This window comes from Haliaeetus albicilla, chromosome 8, assembly GCF_947461875.1.
Source record: "Haliaeetus albicilla chromosome 8, bHalAlb1.1, whole genome shotgun sequence".
Classification (NCBI taxonomy): Eukaryota; Metazoa; Chordata; class Aves; order Accipitriformes; family Accipitridae; genus Haliaeetus; species Haliaeetus albicilla.
In genome coordinates, this window is record NC_091490.1 from 35,249,057 (window position 1) to 35,271,271 (window position 22,215).

General features: G+C 56.8%; 1 protein-coding gene and 1 long non-coding RNA gene across 2 annotated transcripts; both read left to right on the forward strand.

The window, feature by feature from the left end:
• Positions 1–821: 821 nt before the first annotated feature.
• IER5 (immediate early response 5) lies at positions 822–2,381 on the forward strand. Its single transcript, XM_069789734.1, has one exon. The coding sequence runs from the start codon at positions 910–912 to the stop codon at positions 1,681–1,683; it is 774 nt and encodes a 257-aa protein (XP_069645835.1). The 5' UTR covers positions 822–909; the 3' UTR covers positions 1,684–2,381.
• Positions 2,382–2,452: 71 nt separating this feature from the next.
• On the forward strand, positions 2,453–4,814 carry LOC138686458 (uncharacterized). The gene is made up of 2 exons (XR_011325850.1): positions 2,453–3,282; positions 3,648–4,814. It is a non-coding gene; the product is annotated as an uncharacterized lncRNA (long non-coding RNA).
• Positions 4,815–22,215: the final 17,401 nt, after the last annotated feature.

Below are 22,215 nucleotides of genomic sequence, written 5' to 3' on the forward strand. Positions count from 1 at the left end.
GTGGGGGTGTCGGTTGTCCCCGGCGGCCCCCAGCCACCAGGCTGGCCCTGCCACCGGCTTTCACAGCTATGGCAGAGCGAGGTTTCAGTTCCCACGCAAAGTGCTCCAGGCTGCTGTGGTCCCCATCACCCCTGGAGATGCTGGTGGCCTGTTTTCCTCCCCCGTCCTCCCTTGCAACCCTTCCCGCCCCCGTTGTGGATCTTCCTCTTCTACCCTGGGCCTTCTGCGAGCTTCGCTGCCAGACCCCTGGAGCAGATCTCCACCTGGCAGCTGGGCAGGGATGGCTTTCTGCTCAACATCAGGGCAGATTTTCCTTGAAGTACTCGAAGGTGCACTTCCCCCTCCAGCCAACACCACTACCAGTTCCTTCTCCAGCACAACATGTCAGACACCAGTGCTGAAAAACTGGGGGAAACGTTTCTAACCTGTGCAAAACAGGGGTTGCTCTTGGTTTGTTGTTGTTGGCGCCCCGCCCCCCCCGAAATGTTTCAATTGTTTTGGCCAAAATTCCCTCTGCTGCCTGTCGGTCCGATCAAGCCAATGCGGAGCGCAGTGAAGCTGGGGTGCCGCCGCCGGCGGGAGGGCCCCACCACCAGCCGTGTGCCGGCGTTGCCGCTTGAAGAGCCCTCTCCGCGGGGCGAGCTTTCGAACCCGCTCCCTTGCCTTCCCATTGGCCGGCGCGGGCGCGCGGGGGCCAGCCGGCAGTTGGAGCGGCCGGCGGGGCGCTCTGATTGGCCAGGGCGGGGGCGGAATAAAAGGCGGGCGGGAGCGTGGGCTCGCCTCAGTCGGCGGCGCGAAGGAGCGGCGTGAGGAGCTGGCGTACGGGCGGTAGGCGCGGCACGGCTTCGGCTTCCCCGCGGCACGGCGCCCACCCCCCCCCCCCCCCCGGTCTTCTCGCCCCCGTCCCCCATGGAGTTCAAGCTGGAGGCGCACCGCATCGTCAGCATCTCGCTGGGCAAGATCTACAGCGCGCGGGGCCAGCGCGGCGGCCTCAAGCTCCACAAGAACCTCCTGGTGTCGCTGGTGCTGCGCAGCGCCCGGCAGGTCTACCTGAGCGAGCCGGGCTGCCCGCCCGAGCCGCCCCCCGCCTCCTGCGGGCCCCCCGAGGAGGAGCCGCCGCCCTGCAGCACCGCCTGGGCGGCCGGCGAGCCGCCGCCCCCGCAGGACGAGGCGGCTAGGGGCGGCCCGCGGCTGCCCGGCGCGGACTGCGAGGGCCCCCGGCCGCGGCGCTGTTGCTGCGGCTGCAGCTGCTGCTGCTGCGCGGCGGCGGCGGCGGGGGGAGGCGAGGCGAACCGCGCGGACTGCGCCACCGCCGGGGCCGCGACGCCCCCGCCGCCCCACTGTCCCCGGAAGCGGAGCGCCGGCGAGCGGGGCCAGGCGGGTTCCCCGGTGAAGAAGCCCCGTCGCGAGGTGGAGGAGCCGCCGCCGTCGCCGCCGGGCGAGCAGGAGGACATGGAGACGGGCAACGTGGCCAGCCTCATCAGCATCTTCGGCTCCAGCTTCTCGGGACTGCTCAGCAAGGAGCCCAAGGGCCGGCGGCGGGCGCCCCTTGACAGCGGCGAGGCGGCGGCGACGACGACGACGTCGCCCGCCGAGGCGGCGGCCGAGCCGGGACAGATCTGCTGCGACGAGCCGGTGCTGCGGACCCTCAACCCCTGGAGCACGGCCATCGTGGCCTTCTGACGCGCCGGCCGCGGGCCGCAGAGACTCGCCCTCCGCCGCGGGGAGGGGGGGGCCCGGCGGACGGACGGACGGGCAGCCGGACCGAGAGGTGACACCCCCCGCCCTCCTCCCGCACCCTCGGCCCGGCGGAGGAGGGCGCCCGCCGTAGCGGGCAGCGCCGCGGGGCTCCGGCGCCGGCGTGTCCCGGCGCCCTGCCCCGCCGGACGGGAAGGATCGCGGGTCAGCGGCAGCAGCAGCACTTCCCCCTTCCCTCTTCCCCGGGTGCCGTCTGCCGGCACCCGCCCCGGGAGCGGGCCTGGGCCTGGCCCTGCCCTCCCGGAGTTCCCCTTCCTGGCCGGGCCACCGCCCGGGGGAGGCTCCTCGGCTGCCGCCGACACCGGGGGCACTCCCACCGGGTAGTATTTTAAGCTTGGAAAGTATTAAGTTTATTAAATAAAGTTTCTATTTTGGAAAGGTTTAGGTCAGAACTATTACATGGTGCTTTTTAAAAGTGTTTATTGAGAGAAACGAAGTTTACAGATGCTCTGACGGAAAGTCCTTGAGCCTGTTTGTTAGGCTTGGTAACTCCCCGGTCTTTGTTGTATAAAGGCTTGGGACTCCCGTAGGGATTTTTGTACAGTGTTCTCCTTCAGTGATGTATCTTGTTTTGTATAAAATGTAATTCTACGTGTACAACACGTATTAAATATTTTCAACTCAACGAGCCTAGTCCCTGTTTGTGTCCCCGCTTGGCTCGGGCTGGGGAGGAGGGCCGCTGGGATCCGGGCAGGCAGCAGCCAGGGTGTGGTTGCTGCATGTCTGTGGCTGGATCCACCCTGCCTCGCCAGAGGCTGGGGCTGGGTTGGAGTCCAGCTCCTCTGGCAGCTGGGGAAGAAAGGGAACTTCTGTCAGGGCAACTGGAGTCCTTCCCAGGATCTTCCAGGTGCTGCTGTTGCTCCTCTGGCTGCAGCCTTTTCCCAGGGCTGGAGCTGCCGTGTCATCTGAGGTCTTGCTCAGAAAGTACCTAATGTGCAGAGTCACTCTGTCTGTGGGTGGAAAGCGGTTGCTAAATCCCAGAAGAGCAGCTGCGCACAGTCCAGCCCCAAGCTGTGTAGAGGCCTGTGGCATGGTCGGGCTGAGGGCTGGCCTCTGGCTTTGCCTGCTCAAAGGTCTAGGCTGGGGGCGTGTGAGCAGATCCTTCCTGGACACAGGCTGTGCTCAGGGCCAGCTGCTGCTCTGCCAGGGATATTTTTCAGTGCCTCCTCTTTGCTGTTACTTGCAGAGTAGTTAAAATGATTAATATCAGGGCTTGCTTTTTTTTTGTTGTTATCAGTAGAACTATAACTGGGTTAAAGTTCTTGCTCTTAGGGGAGGGGAGGAAAGTTTGGCCTCTGCTTCACAGCAACTGTGGAGCGCCCTGAGGGTTTGTAATTAGACTGAATTGTGGGGGATTTTTTTTTTCCTCCTTGCTGGGAGGTTCACTAGAGGCTTCTCTGCTCCTAATTAATGAACTTTTCAACTGAGGATTGCGTATCTGATGAGTCAAGGAAGATGTTTTTGTGCTGTGAAATGCAGCCTGGGATATCTGGCTGAACCTGAGGGGCCTGGCTCAGGTGGGAGGTGAGCGATGACCAGTGTGAAGCATTCCTCTCTCTGCTTTCTCTGGCATAGCTGGAATAGGCACTACATTAGGAGGCAGTGCTGGCCCTTACTGGGGACACTGGGCTGGCAGGCTGGGGTATCTAACACCTTGTTTCTGTGAGAACTGGAGGCGTTGGGCTTGCTCCTCCCGCAGCACTAAGAAGGCAACGAGGGGAGGACTTGCAATGGGGGAGAAGCTGCTTGGTCTGGGGCTGCTTAGAGGGAGCTCTGCTAGTTTGTGTACAAGTTACTAGCTCCCTATTCTTAAGCAGAGGCAAAAGTCTGACCATCTTAATTTTCTTGATAATTGCACTTAATGGTGACATACAGTCTTACTCTCGTAGACAACACCAAGGAAACTGCGTGTGAGACATTTCTTTCCGCTTGATGACCTTTGGGAGGTGACAGGAAGGGCCTGGCCCTGCTTCACTTTGTACAAGTGCTTTCCAGGAGAACCCTACAATCGAACAGTGTGGCTGTTGGATGGGAGACACAGTCGCGATGGGACCTCTCCAGTAAGAGGAGAGCAGCACGAGGAGGAGGGTGGCTATGAAAGGCTTTTCGCCCCGCTCTCCTCCTGCTCTGAGGGTACAGGTTGCTTTCATGGGTCAGAAGCTGGGCTGGGGGATGGAAAGGGCCTCCTGCTCCTGTAAAAGCACAGCTTCCTTCCCATGGCCGGGGGGAGCGGGTTTTGGTTCTGCTCCTTGTCCGCCAACAGCATCTCTGTGGAAGCAGATGGTTTTGCCCAGGGCTTGCAGTCAGCTCCTCAGTGCCAAAATGGGATGGGGACACTCCTGCTTTGGGCTGTCACGGAGTTGATCAGGAGCATCTTGGCGTATCTAAAGGTTTTCCGGGCACCCAACCGCTGGAACCTCGGTGTCCCTGTGCATACAAGACCCAACCTCCCTTTGGCACAGATCACCAGCAGCACTCTGGTGGTATTACCTATTCTATCTTCCAGAGAGGAGTTGTGCAACGCCTTAATTGCTGTTGGCCTCTGAAAACATGGCAAAAACTACCCAGAGATGCCAACGCAGCTCCCTTTGGCTGGTGTGACCTCTCCGCAGAGCTACCTGAGGGTGAGCAAGTTCTTGCTTACCAGCTGATAACCATGGTGCCGTGTCCCCAGAAGACCCTGTCCAGGTCCCTTGGCTGCCGGAGCCGTCTCTGCTGCGCCAACACGTGCCTCGCTTGTTCCTGTGGCTGTGTTTTTATAATGTGTGGGGTTTGCTCCCTGGGATGTGTGTGTCCCTGGGGAGCCGCAGGCTGCTGCTGCTGCTGAGGGGGCTGGAGGGAATAAGTGAGATAAGATAGCTGCTGGTGAGCTTTGGCTCGTTATAGAGGGGTCTGTGCCTCCACTGGAAAATGAGTCTCAAATTGAAAAAGACCCATAATGACGATCCTGTGTTATTTTTGCAATCAACTTTTCTGCTCTTTGGTTTTTTTCCTTCCCCAGTGTCTTTTTTTATTCCTGTAATCACTTTTACCTAAATGGGGTCTGTTTTCCCTAATTCAACTGTTCTGTTGTGCTGCTTCAATCCCTGGACTTTTCCTTCTGCTCAATGGTGCTGCCTTTAGATTGCCACAGAGGTGAGGGTGACAGGGTGGGAGAGCTGAGCAAGAAAGGGGGAATAAGCTCGAGGAGAAGCTAATGACCCAAACCCGCTGCCCAGGCCAATGCCGACGGAGGGAAGTGCATAAGTAAGGCAGATAAAAATAAAAAGTTCCATCACTTGGAAGAGAGGGTGACTTCTATGGAAACTACCTCATGGGGTCGAGGAGGGTATGACTTAATGGCAAGATGGCAGGATCCTTACCTTCCTATAATAACGAGCTGTTGGAGATGCTCGCCCGGGCTGCTGCCTCCCCACCTCCCCAGCTCAGAGTAGATCCCCTGAGAGCGGTGCTGGGAAAATCCCTTAGTGCAGCTGGAGGGTGGGAGAGATGCCAGCGGGGGGAGCGCGGTGGCCGGGCTGCCCAGGCGGTGCTTGTGGAGGAGGGCGAACGACAGGCTTTCACTTTCCTCCTGCTGTAATTGGCAAGGAGCTATCGCTGGTTGCAGCTCCGGGTGAATGAGCTGTGGTTCGCATCAGGAATACCTTCTGGAGAGAGGGAATTATTTAAAACCGGCTCTTGCCAATAAGGGAGTGTTAATGGTGTGAATCATCTCGGCCTTTAAAGGGATGGACGTACGTCTGGCCTGGGACAGGTGCCAGCCAGAGGCCGGAGGAAGCCCACGGGGCTGGGAGATGATGGGCAGCCAGGGGCTGGGGCTCACAGGAGGCTCCGGATTTCACTCCGGATGCTTTTGCTCCCTCCTGGCCTGATGCGACCCGGCTTTACCCGCCTGTCCCTCCTCTCCTGGGGCAGGGGAAGGGGAGGAAGGCGCTGCACACTCATTGCTGCAGCATCCTGTGTCAGCGCTCAGGAATCCGGCGAGCTGCTGGGAGGGAGGAGAGGGAGGCAGGCCAGCGCCGCAGGGCTGCACGCCTGCTGGGGCCTCTCCCCACCCGGGGAGCCGTGGGGAGGTGGTGGGGACCGGAGCAGCCCTGGAGGGGAAGGGGGATGCTTTGCCAAGGGCTAAACCCCAGGGCAAGGTTTCTGGGGGGGAGGGAGGGGTGCAGAAGTACTGTGGCGCAGTACTTCTTGCTTAAATGATGGCTCAAAAGGGTGGGTAGAGGCATGTCTGGATCCCCCCACCCCAGCCCTCACACCACTGCGGGGCTTGCATCTGTCTCGATGTACTGTGCTTGCTGGCGATGCATGCTCAGCCAGTATATATTCAGGGTGAGTGGAGGGAGCACCCTCCCCGGTCCCCAGCGGGCTGGGGGGTGCTTGAAGGGGAGCGGGGGCTTGTCCTCGCCGCTCTCCCCGGGCAGGGACAGGCTTGGTGTTTGCCTGGACAGGGTGCTCCCAGCCCGGGAGGAGCTGCGCAGGCAGAGAGGGAAGGCGGCAAAGTTTGCTGGCAGGGCTGAAGCCCGCTGGCGAGGCTCGCAGAAAACCCCAGGGCTTCTTCCAAGGAGCATCCAAGCGCCTTTGCGAGGCTGGAGGGGGTCAGAGAGAGGGGTTGGCACTGGGAGGGGATGGCTGGCGGGGGAAGAAGCTGGCTGGAAGGAGCCCGGAGCTGCCTTGGCACGGAGGGACCGCAATGGAGGAGAGCTATTCCAGGCCAGCATGGGTCCCGGAGGCAGGGTCAGGGCCAGGCGAGTGCCGGGATGTGGTGACAAACACAAACAACTCCCTTCTCCTGCTCTTCTGGTTGTGATTTCTGCTCCTGACATGCAAACCCTGCAGGGCCTCCCCTCCCCTCCTTCTCCCCAGCTGGGCGAGGGCTGGCCTGGCCACAGTAATGAAATGCAGAGCTGCTTGGGAGAGCAGGGGGGGAAAAGGCTCTGTTTGAGGTTTTGTGCCTCTGGTTTCCTCTGGCCCTCTCTCCCAGCGGGGTGATTTATTGGTGATGGAGCCTGGGGAGAGGGGGAGGGAAGGGCTTGGAGCTGCAGGCAAATAGTCAGTCATCATGTATTTCCCAAGCACTCGTGTGAGGTAGAGAGGAAAACGGGACGAGAGGAAGGTAAACTGCCTGGGCAGGGGCCGTAGGGCATCATTTACTGGAGCTGAGCTCTCCTGAGCTTGTCCCAGTTGCTCTGAGATGGTGTTGAGCTCTTTGCACACTGAAGGACTGGCTTTGTGGTAGATGTGCTCCCCCTCCATCCCGATTTCCCACCATCCCTCCATCCCAGTTTCCCTGCAGGGCAGGCAGCAGGGTGCTGAGACCTGCCTGTGGGCAGCTGCTCTGCAACCGGCAGTTCTGACCCAGCCCAGCCTGCAGGGCTTGCTTTCTCCAGTGCAGGTGAGGGGGACGGTTTGTCTTTTTTTCCCTTTCCTGCAGTCGCGGCCAAGGAAGCCAGCCAGGCCTTTCTCAGGCCGGTGGAGAAGCGGAGGTACCAGGTGCCACTGACCTGTGTTTGGGCACCAGCATAGAGCAGCAGCACTACTGGAGGCACTGCCAGGCTGCAACCTGCCTGGCTGCAGATGCATTTGCTGCCCGCAGCTACCCCAGCCTTTCCCTTAAGCCAGGCTTTAGGCTCTGCTGCATTGCTCCGGCACCGCCAGCAGCGAGCTCTACCTCCCGTGTGGCGTGCTTTGGTGTGCCACCGTGTCGCAGGGTGACCTCCTGCTCGGGAGAAGCAGGCAGGGCTGCCTGTTGTTTATGCTCACTGCTCTGGTTGGGAACGTGTGTGGTTTCCTAGGGGGAAGGTCTCCTCCTCCTCCTCGCCTCTGCTGACAGCGTCTGACCTCAGCTGTCATCCCTGGTGGTGCAGGGGATTAATCCGAGCCTCGGGACAGGTTGAGGCATGTCCAAGGCAGAGGAGAGCTTCATGCGTACAGACACAGAGGAAGGAACAAAAACAATTCCCAGGGAAATACTTTCCTGCTGTTTTTCCTGGCAGCGAGCAGAGCAGGAGGAAAAGACCTCGTTATAAATTACTTGCAGGAGACTTGAGCCCCGGATCCGTTTTCCCTTGGCCTCCAGCACCCCATGAAGCTCAGTCCCCCACCCCAGACCCACACGGGGAAAGCCGCAAAGGGTGCTCGCTCCCCAGCCTGCCGCTCAGCATGCCCGGGCTCTGCTCGGCTGAGGCATCACCTCCCACACCCACTGCCCACCAAGCTCCGGGGTGCACAGAGTCAACTCAGAGCGTTTAAAATCCAAGGGGAACCTCCCCACCCCGCAGCTGCAAGACAGGGGCTGCTGGTGGACTCTGCCCTTTGCTTTCTCCGGCCTCGGCCGTCCTCCTCCTCCTCCTGCTGCTGTTTGCTTTGGCAAGCCCTGGGCTTCACCCCGCCAGCAGAGCCCTGTGGCTGTGGGTCAGGCGGAGCGGGAGGGGAAGCCGGAGGCGAGGGGCAGGGTGGGTGCATGCGGGAAAAGGAGAACAGGGAGGCAAATGGAGAAGTAGATGGCCAGCTGGGCGGATGGGGCACGCTGGCCCTGCCGTGAAGGGCAGGAAGGACGTGGCTTGCTCGGAAATCTGGAGGGTGGGCTGGGAAAGGCAGGAAAGGGGAGTGAGGGCAGGAAGGAGGGAGCACGTCCCGAGTGGGGTGCAGAGGTGGGAGCCCCAGTACCGCACCAGGTTTGCTCTGTGGGAGTCCCATGGGTGCCTGCTCCCCTTGCCCTGGGGCTGGGGGGGGTCTGGCACGCTGCGGTGCCCCGCTCCCCTCCCGGAGCAAACAGAAGGACGCAGGCAGCGTGGCGCAGGCAGACAGGCAGCAGCGGCTTCCCCCACGCCATCCCTTGCAGACCTGGGGTCCCAGCCAGAGCGTGGCTGGAGCATCACTAGAAAAGAGGGGAAGGAAGCAGCTATTTCAACAGTGGGAGGCAAAGAAATCTCCGCTGGCTATGTCCCTCTCAGTTCCCCAAGTTAACTGCTGCAAACCCAGGCACCGAGCAGCACAGGTGGATGGGCTTTGCCAGCACACACAGTCGTCCATCCCAGCTCCCTCCATCCCGCGGTGTGCCAGGGGTGGTGGGAGCACGAGGTGATGGAAGGACCAAGCCGGGAGCTGGGGCGGGAGGCAGGTTTGCCCCTGCGGCGCAGTGCTGGGGGTACTGAGCATCCCTGCCTTGTGTGGCTGGGTGGAGGGGAGCCGCAGGAGCGGTGCAGTGTTATGTCTCCATGGCAATGGGGCTGCTATTTTTCAAGGCGGGAGGAATTTATGTGTTTTTTCACCCGACACTGGCCCAGGGCTGCATTTTATGGGAGCCGGAGCGCAACATCAACAAGCAGCCGCAGTCCTGCGGGGACAGGGGACATGCAAGGGGCAATGGGCCACCCTCATCGCTGCCCCAGGGCTGAGTGCATTGGCAGCCCCCAGGGCAAGAGTGCAGAGTGGGCAGGGGAGGGCATAGCCCACTTGGGCACTGGCTGCTGCCCATTTGCAGTCCTGGTTGCTCCGGAGGGGAATATTTGACCCTGTGGGCCCTTGGCACGGTGGAGAGGTTGGGAGGAGCCGCATCCGGAGGAAGGCATGGCTCCCGTGGGAAGGCAGGAGGGACAGAAGGATGGACAGGGGAGAGAACCGGGGCTTTTCTTCCCTCCTCTGTGGCACAGTGCGGCTGGCCGGGGAGAGTCGCAAAACTCTCGCTGGTGTTTTCAAGCTGGGATTTACCCTGTGCGGGGCTGGTGAGGCTGCGCTTCCCTTCCCGGCTCCGGCACTCGGCGAGGGCTGGTGGCAGCACCCATCGGCAAACAGCCTGAACCACTTGCTTAATTGCTGTGAGTGGCGAGTGGCCCTGCTGTGTGGCTTTTGTATTAATGGAAAGCAAATGTCAGAGGGATGTAAACACCAGCCAGGAGTTGGCTAAAAGCTCCACTGGAAATTCATGGTATTGTTTGCCCATGCTTTCTCAGAGCATGGCTCTGTCCATAAAGGGTAGTGCCGGTGAGCCCCTTGCAGGACGAATTTCTCCCTGCCTTAGCCTCGCTGAGGTTTTCCAGGGAGAATTGATTCATTCTGTGTTAAAGAGCCAATTTGCAAGGAGGTGGCCAGGGCCATGCATGCCTCCCACTCGACCTTGTACCCTTTTGGCCTGGGCAGTGCCCCGTGCGCTCTGGGCTCGCCAAAATTCCCTCCCTGGAAAGGGCAATGGAGCGAGTGTTTGCCTTCAGCTCAGGAGAGTGTGACGTGGTGTCCCTGGTTGGTGGCCATGCAGGCAGGGACCGGCCACTGTGGGTTTGGAGCGGTGGCACGGGGCTGACTGGTGCTGGGAGAGCACCAGGAGACGCTTTCTTGGGGGGCCATAGCTGAGCAGGAGGGAGGGATGTTAAACATAAACAGGGTGACAAGTGGCAGGAGGAAGGAGCCACCTTGCGCATCCCCACAGCCCTCCCTGAGGAATGAGGCAGCAGCTGTAAGGTGGTGTGTGTGCCATCCAGTGAGCCAAGCACGGAGCCGGCGACGGAGCTGGGCTCTGATCCCAACCCCATCATGGAGGCAAGGTCGGTCCCATCCCAGGTCACCCCAGCGCCTCACACCCCTGGTCACAGCCTCACAGTGGCAGCCCAGCGGTCCTGGTGATGGATGTGTGCTGGAAAAATGTCACCTTCACAGGCTGGCAAAAAAAAAAGGGAGGAAAACTGTTACTGTTTTCAAGGCACCTCCTGGCTTTTCCTGGCACAGATGGGTACTTGGGGAGCGCTGGTGATGCTACGGCAGAGCTTGGTGCTGTCCTGGTGGCCAGGACCCTCCAGCTGCACTTGCTGGATGGGGATGCTGCACTTTCCCATGCTCTACGTTGGGACACGGTGGTCCCCTTCTGCCAGATGGCCTTGGTGATGGGCACCAGGTGGGCTGCTGGCAGAGGATGGGCAAATATGAGCCCGGTTCATGCCGCAGGGCAGGCACACGCTGCCAGAGACGAGGTGTCAGGTAGTGAAGTGGTTTGGGTCCCCCCATGCCACCACCGCCAGCTTGGAGGCTGGTGGCAGGGCAGCTCGACTCCCTGGGGGACCTGAGCTGGGAGCTGGCACCATTTTGCACCCATGGCAGCATGACTGCCCCATCTTTGGAGCTGCAGAGGTCCCAGTGCCATGGCTGGGCAGAGCTGTCCATGTCCTGTCCTTGCAGAGCTTTCCAGGTGGGGAGAAGCTCCCCAGTGCTGGGAGGAGGTGGGGAGGGTGGCTGTGTGCCCAGCCGTGGCTCGCTCCGGTGCTCTTTTCGGAGCGCAGCTTGGAGGGGGGGAAGCAGCCGGCATACAAAAGCAGCCGCTGCATCCCCCTGCGGCTCCCTGCCTGCCCAGCCGCGCGTCGCTTCTTGTTAGATCAGGGATGTAGGAGGCTGGAAGTGACCTTGAGAGACGGCGTGCTGCTCTGGCCCTCAAGCGAGCCTGCAGATCGCCTGGCAAGGGACAGGCCAGGCTTCACCCTCACGGGACTCAAAGCCCATGAGATTAAGGGGCTGCCCTACCCCAAACCCCACTGCTTTGGGGACGTGGTTGATGTTCAGGGACCTGCTCCTGGGAGGTCTCCAGTTAAGGCAGTGCTAACTACCAGCTGCATCAATACATGTGTTCAAATAAGGGTTTTTTATGTCTGTAAGGGCTGGTGAGAGGACATGCTCAGGCCTGGCTGGACAAGGTGCAATGTGCTGCTACCATTTACCGGGGCTGGTGGCCTGCAACATTGTCCCTACAACCTATACCATGATTCACATCACCTGCTAAAGACCAGCATGAGTACATGTAGAAATAGGAAATCAGGGTGATTTCTTTCTGTCGTGCCAGGGGCAGAAGATTCATCCTCCTCTCTCCAGCTCCTCTGCCCTGCAAGTTCCCTGTGGGTGGTAGCCCAACAGGCGCTTATCTCTGTGGACACATGCACGGGAACAAGGGCACTGCCCCATCCATCATCAGATGTACTTCAAAGCGCTGGGCTCTGGTGGGAGCAATTGCGGGTGACAGCCCTGTGCCTCCTGAAACGCAGTGGCCAGCTCGTTTTGCGAGTGCATTGGTGCCGAAGGCTGCGTCTGTGCTTCAGGGCCAGCTTTGGTGCTGGTGTCTCCTGGGAAAGTTGGGCTCAGCCCCCACCCAGCCATGGCCAGCACCCTGGGATGCAGCTCACCCAGGAAGAGGAGGCTTCAGGAAGAAAAAAAGGCCACTAATTCCAATGCTGTCACTAACATACAAATATTGCCTTTGGGTGTAATCCTTGGTGACTGTGTCCCGCTGCTGCCTGCTAAACCCTCGGTGAGAAGATGTGGGGAAAAGACACGACCTAACTGGAAGCAGGTTGTAAATGTTGCTCCTCTTCTTTCTTTTCCTTGTACAGCAAAGCCCTCTCGTGGAGGTTGGCAGTAGCTTGCCAGAGAAAAGCTGGCTGCTGCAATGTGCTGCTTCTTCCCAGGGAGACCCAGTCCTTTCCCTGGGACACCGTCCCCTGGGGTCCCACGGGTAGTTATTAACAGGGCTGTCCCGTGGCCCCAGCCTGAGAGTATGTGGGACAGACCTGAATCTGCCATCGCACCCCTGAAGTGCCCGTGCACATCAGCTTTGCATGTCTGTGTTTCATCTCGTGGGGATTCTCAGGTTTTTCCAGGGAGCTGCTGAACCTGCTCTCCTGGCTCTGTTAGGAGATGCTTGGCACCCCATGGGGTCACCCCATCCCTCAATGTGTGCCTTAGAAAATGGGAATGGTTGTCACTTTGGCTTTCCTTCTGGGCCACCGCTTTTAAGGACACCACAAAATACCCCCAGTCTGTAGCATCCGTCACTGGGATCTGTGATGCTGGGATGCTGCGGTGGGACAGCGTGTGCTTGCTCCGGGGCTGGTGCTGCCTGGTTCTGTTCCAGACCCCATGCGTATTGCCGTGTCCTCCGCACAGATAATTCCCTGGGGCCGACAGTGGATGGTGTCAACCTACTTTCCTTCTGGAGGTGTAAGGCTCCTTGAGAGAGCTGCCACAGCAGTGAGTGGTGTTGCATTACTTGGCATGTCCTGGCAGGGCCCCTGTCCTGTCCTCTGGCCCTGGCTGCTGAGCCATCGCTATCCCAAGGTGGCACCTTATTTACTGCAGTGTATCTCGGTTCACCTGGGAGCATCACAGTTAACAGCGGCGTGTGTCCCCTGGGCTGCCCACACCAGGTGTGAGCAATGTCCCATCACTCAGCATCTCTGCTCCCTCGCCCAGCCTGGGTGACCTGCTTGCAAGAAAGCCGTTTTCCCCTAGGCATACAGCCTTTTGGGTGTTTAAATCCAGTAGAGATGAGCCATTGCTTCACCTGCAAAGCTGGCTAGCTGATGGCAGGGCCCTGAATGGCTTCCCCTGGGCTTTCCACCCACACCTATACCAAAGGCTATACTTAACCTGAGCCCAGGGCTCTCTGTTTCTAGCTGGTTTGTCTGGGGTTGCTGGTCAGTCCTGCTCATCTGAGGTTCACCTTGGTCCTACCTGCAGCCTAGTGCTTGAAGGCAGGGAGCATCATCAGACTGAAACAGCACCTACTGCCCTGCTTACAGCTGAGGAAACACAGTTCAGGTAAGGTTTGATCCTGCAAAGTGTAGGGTATGGGGCTGGTGGGTTCTGTGCTGAGCCCTGGGGGTCTTTCCCGTATGCTGTGCTGCTTGAGCTGTGGCCCTGTAACTGCTGTGGCATGTGGCACCGATTGTAGAGCAATGTCCTTTGCCCAGCTATATATAGCATTTAAGTGCCTGGAACAGCAAACAAGTAGCTCTAATGGATTATTTGCATTTTATTTTGAGGCACCGTTTAATGGTCACCCTGCACATATTACTCCTTTGTGAGCCCCCAAGTCCTGGTTTAATTCCAGTCCGAGTAAATTGCATCCTGCTGCCATCAATGCCTCCCTCTGCCACAGCCCTCCCTTGCCCTCCTGTAGCCCCTGGAGAAGGGGGTATTTTCCACCTGGGAACCCCTTTGGTGCTGCTGGCAGCAGCTGGGTGCCCTTCTGTCTCAATCCTGGCTCCGTTAAGGTGGTGGGTGAGGAGTGCCCTTGAGCTTTGGGGGCACCAATACCTCATGACTGCTAAAACCCATTGAATCCCCAGGAGCTGGGCTTTTCCTTTGCCCTGCCCAAGCATTCGAATCCCTTTGTCCTGACTGAGTTTAATTCCCCACGTTGGGTATGTTTAAGTAATTTTCTTGCACTTCTAGCTAAACAAGAGTTGTTATGCTGGTTGCATTTAAATTGTACAGTTGCCACCTCCTCACCTGGGGGCTGATGGCAGGCTCTGTAAATATTTAGTGTTTCTGCTCAACTGACATTGGGCTTTTGGTTTCTCTAGCCCACCTTCTCTGCTGGTGCTTCGCATGCCGTGGCTTTGAGCAGGGTGTTAACAGGGGCTTGTCCCTCGGTATCTGCCGGTGGCTCTGGGGGCTGACTTACACCCCATTGAGGGTGATGAGTAAAATATCACTGGTGCATCTGGGAGAAGATTGGGTGCATTTGTGTACCTGTGTGTGTGTGTGAGGAGCAAAGCAATCCATGGTCTTGCTGCAACAGTGAGGAAAAGCAGGTGATTTTTGCAGGTGGGTTCTTGGTGGTCCGGTGAGGTTGGTTTCTGGTGGGCTGTGGAGGGGGAGCAGGGCTGTCCATGAGCTCCTGTGGAGCATCCCCTGTACCCACCACAGGCATTTTTTTGCTCAGCTCCTGGATGCTGTGTGCCTGGTGATGTCCCCTCACCCTGCAGAGCTGGGATGTGTGTCCTCTGTGACCAAGCCGGCAGATGGGGCTCCTGCCCACGGCGAGCTGCTCCAGAGGAGGCTGGAGAGCTGGGTATCCCTGGGCAGGCAGTGCTGGCGGTGACCCAGGGCTGCTTACTGCCCCCAGTCCCTTGTAAAGGATTTTTGGTCCATTGCACAGGCTTTTTTTTTGCCTCCTAATTATCTCTCAACAGCTGAACTCAACATTTCCTCAAGGCTTTCCTTGCAGTGCTGAGCCTGGTCACACACGGTCATTTGGGGTGAAGGAGTCCTTGACCTCTACTCAACTTCACCTCCCACTGCCTGGCCCAAACCCACCCTCTGAGCTGGTCCTAGCCATGCAGCGGGGAGGATCTGGGGCGAGAGGGTATCTGGAGGACCTTTTCGCCTTGGTGGGGGGGAGGTCCTTGTGGTAGAGTTGCACTGTGCAGGATTTATGCAGCGAGCGAGTTGTCAGGTGTCACTGCTGTTGGGTGTCTCCACCCTTGGCAGTGTCGTTGGCCCTTTCTGCTGGGTTGGAGGCTGAGCTCTGGGGAGGACCATGTCAGAGGAGAGGCACACTGCTCTGTTAGGCAGGCTCTGCCCTGCCAGCACTGCGTTTGCTATCTGTTTGGCATCTTCTCCTTGCCCTTTTTTTAAAGTAAAGGTGGTCTGCAGCCAGGCACTTGGGATGGAGCGGTGCAAGGTGTTGTCCTTGCTCCATGAAGACTTCAGGTCAGGAGGACCCTCTGGCTGAATGCTCGTGCCCCATGATGTCCCCTCTGCTCCTGCTGTGCCTGAGCACCCTTACGCTGCTCTCCTGCCTGTAGCCATATGGGATGTCCCACCAGCAGCAGCTACCTGGCATCTTGCCTGGTATTAAACGTACCCAAAGTCATCTCCTGGTGCCATGCTCTCAGACCTGTCTCTTTGCAATCCAGGAGCCTGGCTGCTCCAGGGTATCCCTGCTTCTCTCCCCTCTGGGCCCTGGCACCCTCCCACCCCTCGCCAGCTGTTCCTCTGTGAGCACCCAGATGCAGCATTCATTTTAATTCTTCAGCAATGTCTCTGCCTTTGATCAATAAACTACCCTTTGCCATCTCCAAAGTAATAAAATAAAAACCTCATGGGCGTAGAATGAGTTGATTGAAATTAATGATTTTCTTGTTGTCTTGCTTGAGCTGTAAAATAATCTCTTCCAGCTGCTGTCACTCCTGGCTCCTTGCTGCTCTTGTCCTGCTCTGCAGCTCCCCAGGGAGCTCTCTGCTCCAAGGGACTTGGTGTCTTGAGGAACAGCCTGGGGCATCTGGGTCAGGGACCTGGGGCCACCAGGCAGCTGGGAGATGATTGTTAGCATCATTGGCTGCTGTGCTGTCTGGAAGAAGCTGCTGAGCTCAGTTATCATCTTGGAGGGGGATCAGGAGTGCTATATAGCCCATCTTACGTGCTTCTTGTTGGGAGGTGGAGGAGGTTAGGGGTAGGTCTCCTTGCCAGGTCTTCTCCCCCCTGGGCCATGCTGCTGGAGATTCCTTCTGTCATCAGCTCACCTGCTGGGTGCTTTCTGGGGTGGGGGAAGAGGAGGTCTGGGGGGGTCACTGAGGCTGGTTTGCTATAAAATCACCAGTGACCCAGAGAGGGTGTGTGGGAATTACTTGGGTTTGGAGTCTGATGTGAGATCTAAGGGGCTTGAGCTGGAAGCAGCAGGTTCAGATACACAAGCTGTGTGGAATGGTGGTAAGCAGGGGGACTCCTTGCTGCAGGGTGCTGTGGATGCTTTAAAAAAAAAAAAAAATCTGACCTCAAGGTATGGTAAAAGTCTGGAAAGAAAAGACTATGGAGGGCTATTAAATAAAAATTAACCCCCTGCTGAGACTCAGAGAGCATTTTGGGGAAGCATCACTGCATGCTTGCTCTGTTCTCATCCATGTCTCTAAGCATTTGCTGCCGGCCGTGGCTGGAGGTGGGGTGGTGGGTTAGATTTGGTCTGCACAGCCCAGCTGTCCTTCTGGGTCTGAGGATGTCGGACTGCCTGCTCTCAGCCCATGCTGCTAGCATTGATTTTGAACTTGATAGGAACTTGTCTTTGTGCTCTGACACAATGTTTGCAGGCTCTGAGAGCTGGGAGGGTCATCAGAGGTGGTGGCATCGCCCCACACCAGGCTGAGGAGGCTGGGGACTGTCTTGCTGATTCTGCAAGTTTAAGAAGCAACTCTTCATTTTCATTAGCTAGATGTGGGCTAAAGGCTCCTCTTGATGACAGCGTGATTAGGCATATTAAAGGAGGTTTATGCCTTTCTGAAGCATAGGGGATGGGAGGGAGAGAGCAATGGGCTCTGGGAGGCAGTGGGTCACTAGCCCATCTGTTTTTCCTCCTGAGCAATTCTCCTCGCTGGCAGCAGTTGCAGTGGATTTGAGCAGTCATTTTTCCCAGCTGCTGGGGATGACATGCACTGCCTTGCATGGTGAACTCAGGGACTCCCTCCAAAAATATCTGGGAAGATCTGTTTTCCTGATGCCTGGCAGTGCTCGGGGTCTGAGCAGAGACAGGCTGCTCGTGGAGCAACTCAGGAGTGCTGAGCGGTGGCAGGTTTGGGGTTTGCCTGATGATCCCCCTGGAAATAAAAGGTGGCTGAGAGGGACTGAGCAGCTCTGCCAGCCCCCAAATGTGAGTCTGAGGGAAGAGGACCTGTGCAATAGGTCTCCCTGTTGTCAAGCTGCTGTTAGCTGTCCTCTGAGATGGTCAGCGGGGGGCTGTATGGCTGGGTAGATAAGCCAGCAGCAGTAGGTTTTAGCCAGGAAAGGCAACCCCTACTTCTTTATGCCAGCCCTGCAAAGAAAGGCTGCATTTAGCAGTTTTCCTGCCTCTCTCTGTGCTCCCCAGCCATAAGTGAGCAGAGAGCTGCTGGAGCAGGAACCAGATTGCTCTGTGAGGGCAATTTTAGGTACTTTTTTCTGATGTTGCTTTTTTTGACACGTGGATATTCAGAGATACTGTCCAAGTACTTGCCAGGGTGGCATCCCAGACGACAAGTCCTCTGGAGAGCAGTCCTGTGCTGGGCATGGTCTCTGGTGGTGAGAGAAATCAAACATGCACGTACTGGGAACACTGGTGTCGGACTGGGAGCGCAGTGTGATGAGCAGGCTCCTCACCTGGGAGGCCCTGGCCATTTTAGAATGCAGACCTCCTGCTTGCAGGCACGATAAGGTTCACTTGCGCTGCGGGGTGGTGGAAATGGCTTCAGAATCAGCATAGCTATAAAGAAAGGTGGAAATAAAGAGGAAGGCTTGGTTTTTCCTTGTCTCAGAATGTTTCATGTGCTGTAAGTGGACATCATGACCTTCCCTGGCTGGGAGGGACCCCGCTCCAAGGCTTGTCCCCATGTCACACCTCGGCCATGCCTGCTCACAGCCTGGCTCTCGGGGTGACTCATGATACCAGGTGCAGTTACTGGAGCACAAAAGAGTTGCTACATCCTCTTGGTTTCCCTCTGTTCTGACAAAACAGCACCCAGCCCGTGCCCTTGGCAAGGACACCCGAGTCCCTGGGCAGCAGCTTTCTGGTGGACACCCCTGTGGAAAGCCACTGGGAAGGACCACCCTGGGGGATGTTTTTTCCCACCCCCAGCCAGCATGGATGCTCTTCACTGTGCTTGTCACTGTTGTTTTATTTGCAGCTCCCTCGAGTCCTTGCTCTCAATTAGCTGTGTGGTGATGAGTCCCACAGGTTAATTGCATATTGAATCTAAAAAACAAAAGACAAGATCTGTCTATTGTTCTAAGCTCATTGTGCTTCGGTATGAATTCAGGGCTGTTGTTTTCATTGGCTTTTGTTGCAATGGAGACAGCAGAACCACTCTGAGCTCCCTACCTCTCATCCCAGTCCCTGCTCTTTTCAGTCCCACAATGGCTGGGAGCTCTGCAGTCACCTGTTGGCCTGATGCCCTGCTCTGCTCCTGTCCCCCATGGAGCTGGGATAAGTGGTATGGCAGTCCTACCTAAAGCCGAGGCTTCCCCAAGCACCAGTTGAGCCCTGCTGGGGCTGATCCCACCGCAGCATCTCCCAGGCAGCAACCAGCAGAGCCCAGCACTGTGCTTTTGCTGCGTGCTGCTCCAGGGACCTCTGCAGCACTTTTGGTGATGGCACTGAGGCATCCTCCATCTTCTCTCCAAGCAGCTGCAATAATACCCGTAGTGCCCAGCAATGTGTGTGTGTGAGAATCAGTTGCTGCCTTGGCCAGAGGACTTTGGTCCTCTGTCAATGAGAGATGTCACCTGCTCTTACCCTGCTCACATACCTGGTGTGGGCTCTGTGGTCCTAGCCACAGCTTGTTCCTCTTGTTCCCCTACAACCACAGCTCTGGGCTCTTAATGCCACCAGATGCTTAGGCTGGTCTCTGGTGCTGAATTTTGGGTGTGCTGATTGTCTGCCACTTATTCCTGTTTTGCACTGGATGTCCTCATTGGTTTCTGATGGATGAATTCAGTTTATGGCTTAGGAGGCTGCTGATTTGGTTTTCTTAACCTCTTTTTGGGGGAGTTTTGGGCTGAAGCATTAGACAAATTCAGATAAATTGCAATATTCTGTCTCTTTCTTGGAATTCTTGCTGTAAACTACCTGTAGCTTGGGGAAACACTTCCAATGCAGAAGGCCTTCTGGTATATATCTTGTGGGTTCTCCTAAGGACTTGTAAAATCCTACTTTTATGATTAAATCTGCTGTCATCGCTGTAATGAAGCTGTCTGTACTGCAGTTACTTGGACCCTTCTTAAAGATGGAGGTGATGCCTGCTATGACATGATCTTTTGGTGCTGTGGTGTGAACCCTCTCTGTAACTGGGAATTTGGATATTTTTTTTGACATCGCTATCTATGGATCAGGGCAGAAATTATTATGCTTGGCATCTGAGGCATGGGAAGCCTGCAGACTGCCTCATGATGGGCATGGGAGGAGGTGGGGGAGCACATGTTTGGGGGGGTGGATGAAAATTCAGGTTACATCAATTTAGTCTTCCTTGAGCTGACAAAACAGTTTTCCCCATTAGAAAATTGCAGTGCTTCAATGCTCAGCTGTCTCAGATGGCAAATCAAAGGTGATTATTCAGCATGGAAATGTTAAGTTGCATTTTGGAGTGTTCCCAGAGTTGAAAACCTTGCACTCCCAGACGCATTGAAGTGACCTGAAATGCTGGACCTGAGAAAGCACAGCCCAAAGCTGTATCTCCCCTGGCAGCACAGTTGGTGTGAGGGAGGTTTATCTGGTGGTTTGTTTCTGCTCTCTGCCTGGGTGATGCTGTGGCAGAGAAATGCCTCTTCATTTGCCATCGCAAACCTTTAGTGCCCTCTTAGATTTGCACTAAAGACCCCCAGGCAAGTAATAAATATGGCCCTGGTGGTACCTGAGGCCGTATCTGCTATCCAGATGAGGAGTGGTCTGTCTCTCCTGGGCTCCTGCATCCTTGGAGTGGTCTTGGTCTGTAATAACCCAAAAGGGCTTTGCAACCTTGATGCTTCATGCTGCTCCCAGAGCCTGGCTTAAGGCTTTTGTAAGCTCTGTCTTGCTCTGCACCCTTTCCCTTGGCAGGAGAGTGAGGACGGACAGCCCAGGAGTCCCAAAGCAGGAGGAAAAGCTCGTACCAAAGCCTTCCCGTGCTGTGCTATATCCCCAGTCTGTGGGCAGAGGCTTTTAATGGGATTTTGGGTGGTGATGGCTGCATCCATCTGCCTTTCAGATGTGGCAAGATGTCCTTTCACTGTCTGTGCCTGCCAGGCTTTCAGCTGCTTTGGGGTGTCCCGCTTGGCTCGTTACTCTGGCAGCATCTCCTTGCAGGGAGTAATTAGCTCTACGCTGGAGCAGTCGATATTGCAGCCGAGGTAAATGGAAGGGAGCATGGTGCTGCCATGTGCCATCGGGGTGGGGGGGACGAGACCCCCTGGGGCTGGCCGAGCTAACCCTCTCTGCTGGTCGTAATTACAGGCTGGTCTGGCAGGAGACCCTGTGGGCAGGATTGCTCCCAGGGCGGAGGAGATGGCAGGAGAGCCATAGCTTTCTTTGCAAACAAGCCCCTTTGGGGGTCTGAAGAAGCTGTCATTTGCTGTGCTGGCGATGCCCTGGTCTCAGGCTGGGGGTGAGCTGGCAGAGTGAAATGGCCTTTTGGGGCTTGAAAAATACTTTTCCCAAAGCAATGGGCTGTCTGGTGCCCTTGGAGGCTCATGGCAGCTGGAGTGGCTGTGCCCGGCCTCATCCAGGGAGGGCTGTGATGTGCTGAGAGGCCCCGGGGTGCCTGTGCACCCACTCTCCAGGAACATGGGGCTGGAAAGCTGCTTGTAGAGTCATGGGCTACGTATAAAAGATGGAGAGAGCCCCAGGCTGCACCAGGAGAGGCAGGGCAAGGTCTGAGTTGGGGCTGTAGCTGCCTCGTGGGAGCAGGGGGGCTCTGGCTCCTACTAAAGCCACCCAAGGGGTTTGCTTTGCCGTGTGATGGAGAAATGGTCTTGGAAGCATTGGCACAGCTCTGTTGCTGTCAGCTGAAAATGAGGAGAGAAAAAGTACCCCCCTCAGTGCTCATTGCAGAGAGGGAAGGAAAAGGAAATGAATGTTCTCCCTGGGCTTTTTCTGAGGGGATAAGAGAAACAACAGGAGCAGAAAAGCCAGGAGAGGAAGTGATTCATATGTTTAATTCACCCTTCGGTTGCTATTATCACTCTTTGAATGCTGCCATGTTGCATAAATAGAGGCCCCAGCTGAGATCAGTGCCCCACTCATGGAGCTGTTGCTTAGCCTGGAGTGGGAGGCGCGGCGAGGAGGGTGATGAGCATCCTTCATCTGCAGGGAAACCAAATCATGGGGTGGAGAAATAGCTCTGCTGGCTGATTAGACTCTGCAGTGAGCTTCCCTCCTTGTTTCTTTAAAGAAATGGGCAGTGAAGAGGGGCAGGGAGGTTATTCCCCAGGGGACATGATAAAAATTGCCTGGTATAAATCGCTCTCCATACCTGGATATTTCTGCTATGTTTGGGGCCATCCTTGGCTCTTTCCAGCACATCTGTTGGGCCCACGACAAACACCTGGGTCATCTGTTGCCCTAAATCTCAAAGGTTTGTGTTTCAGCGCTCTAGCAGTTGTAGCCAAGGTCCCCCCAGGCTGGTTAGCTGGGAGCTTGCCTGGCAGCAGGAGGGCAGCTGCACCCCAGCTATGTAACTGCAGACTTCAGAGCAAGAGAAATGAATGATGTGCTCTTCATAACTCCCATATGGGGCACTGGGGGAAAGGGATGGAGCTCAAAACCCCCCCTCAAGGCAATGCCTTGTGAGGCAAGTGTTCATTTAACCATCTGCTCTCTGTGCTGAACTTGTTTCCCATTGAGGAGAGCCGGCAAGAAATTAAAGGCATTTGTCTCCTGCAGACAGCAAGCGATGTCCTTCTGTGGCAGCAGGCTGGAGGTGGGTTGTGCTGGGGTCTGGGGACAGAAACCCCCCAAGTGGGGCTGAAGCCCTGGGCATGTCCTGACATGGGGTGGCTGTAATGCTTTGGAGCTGATGGGGCTCAGCAGGCAGTTTTACAGTAAGGGGGTGTGTGCATGTAATGAAATGGAAGTTTTGAGATCAATCTTGTGCAAAACACGTATAGCAGAGCGTATTCATCAAGACAGTGCAAAGAGTTTTTTTTTTTTTTTTTAAGTAGAAAACAGTATTTCCTTTTAAAGGAGCTTGTAACTGC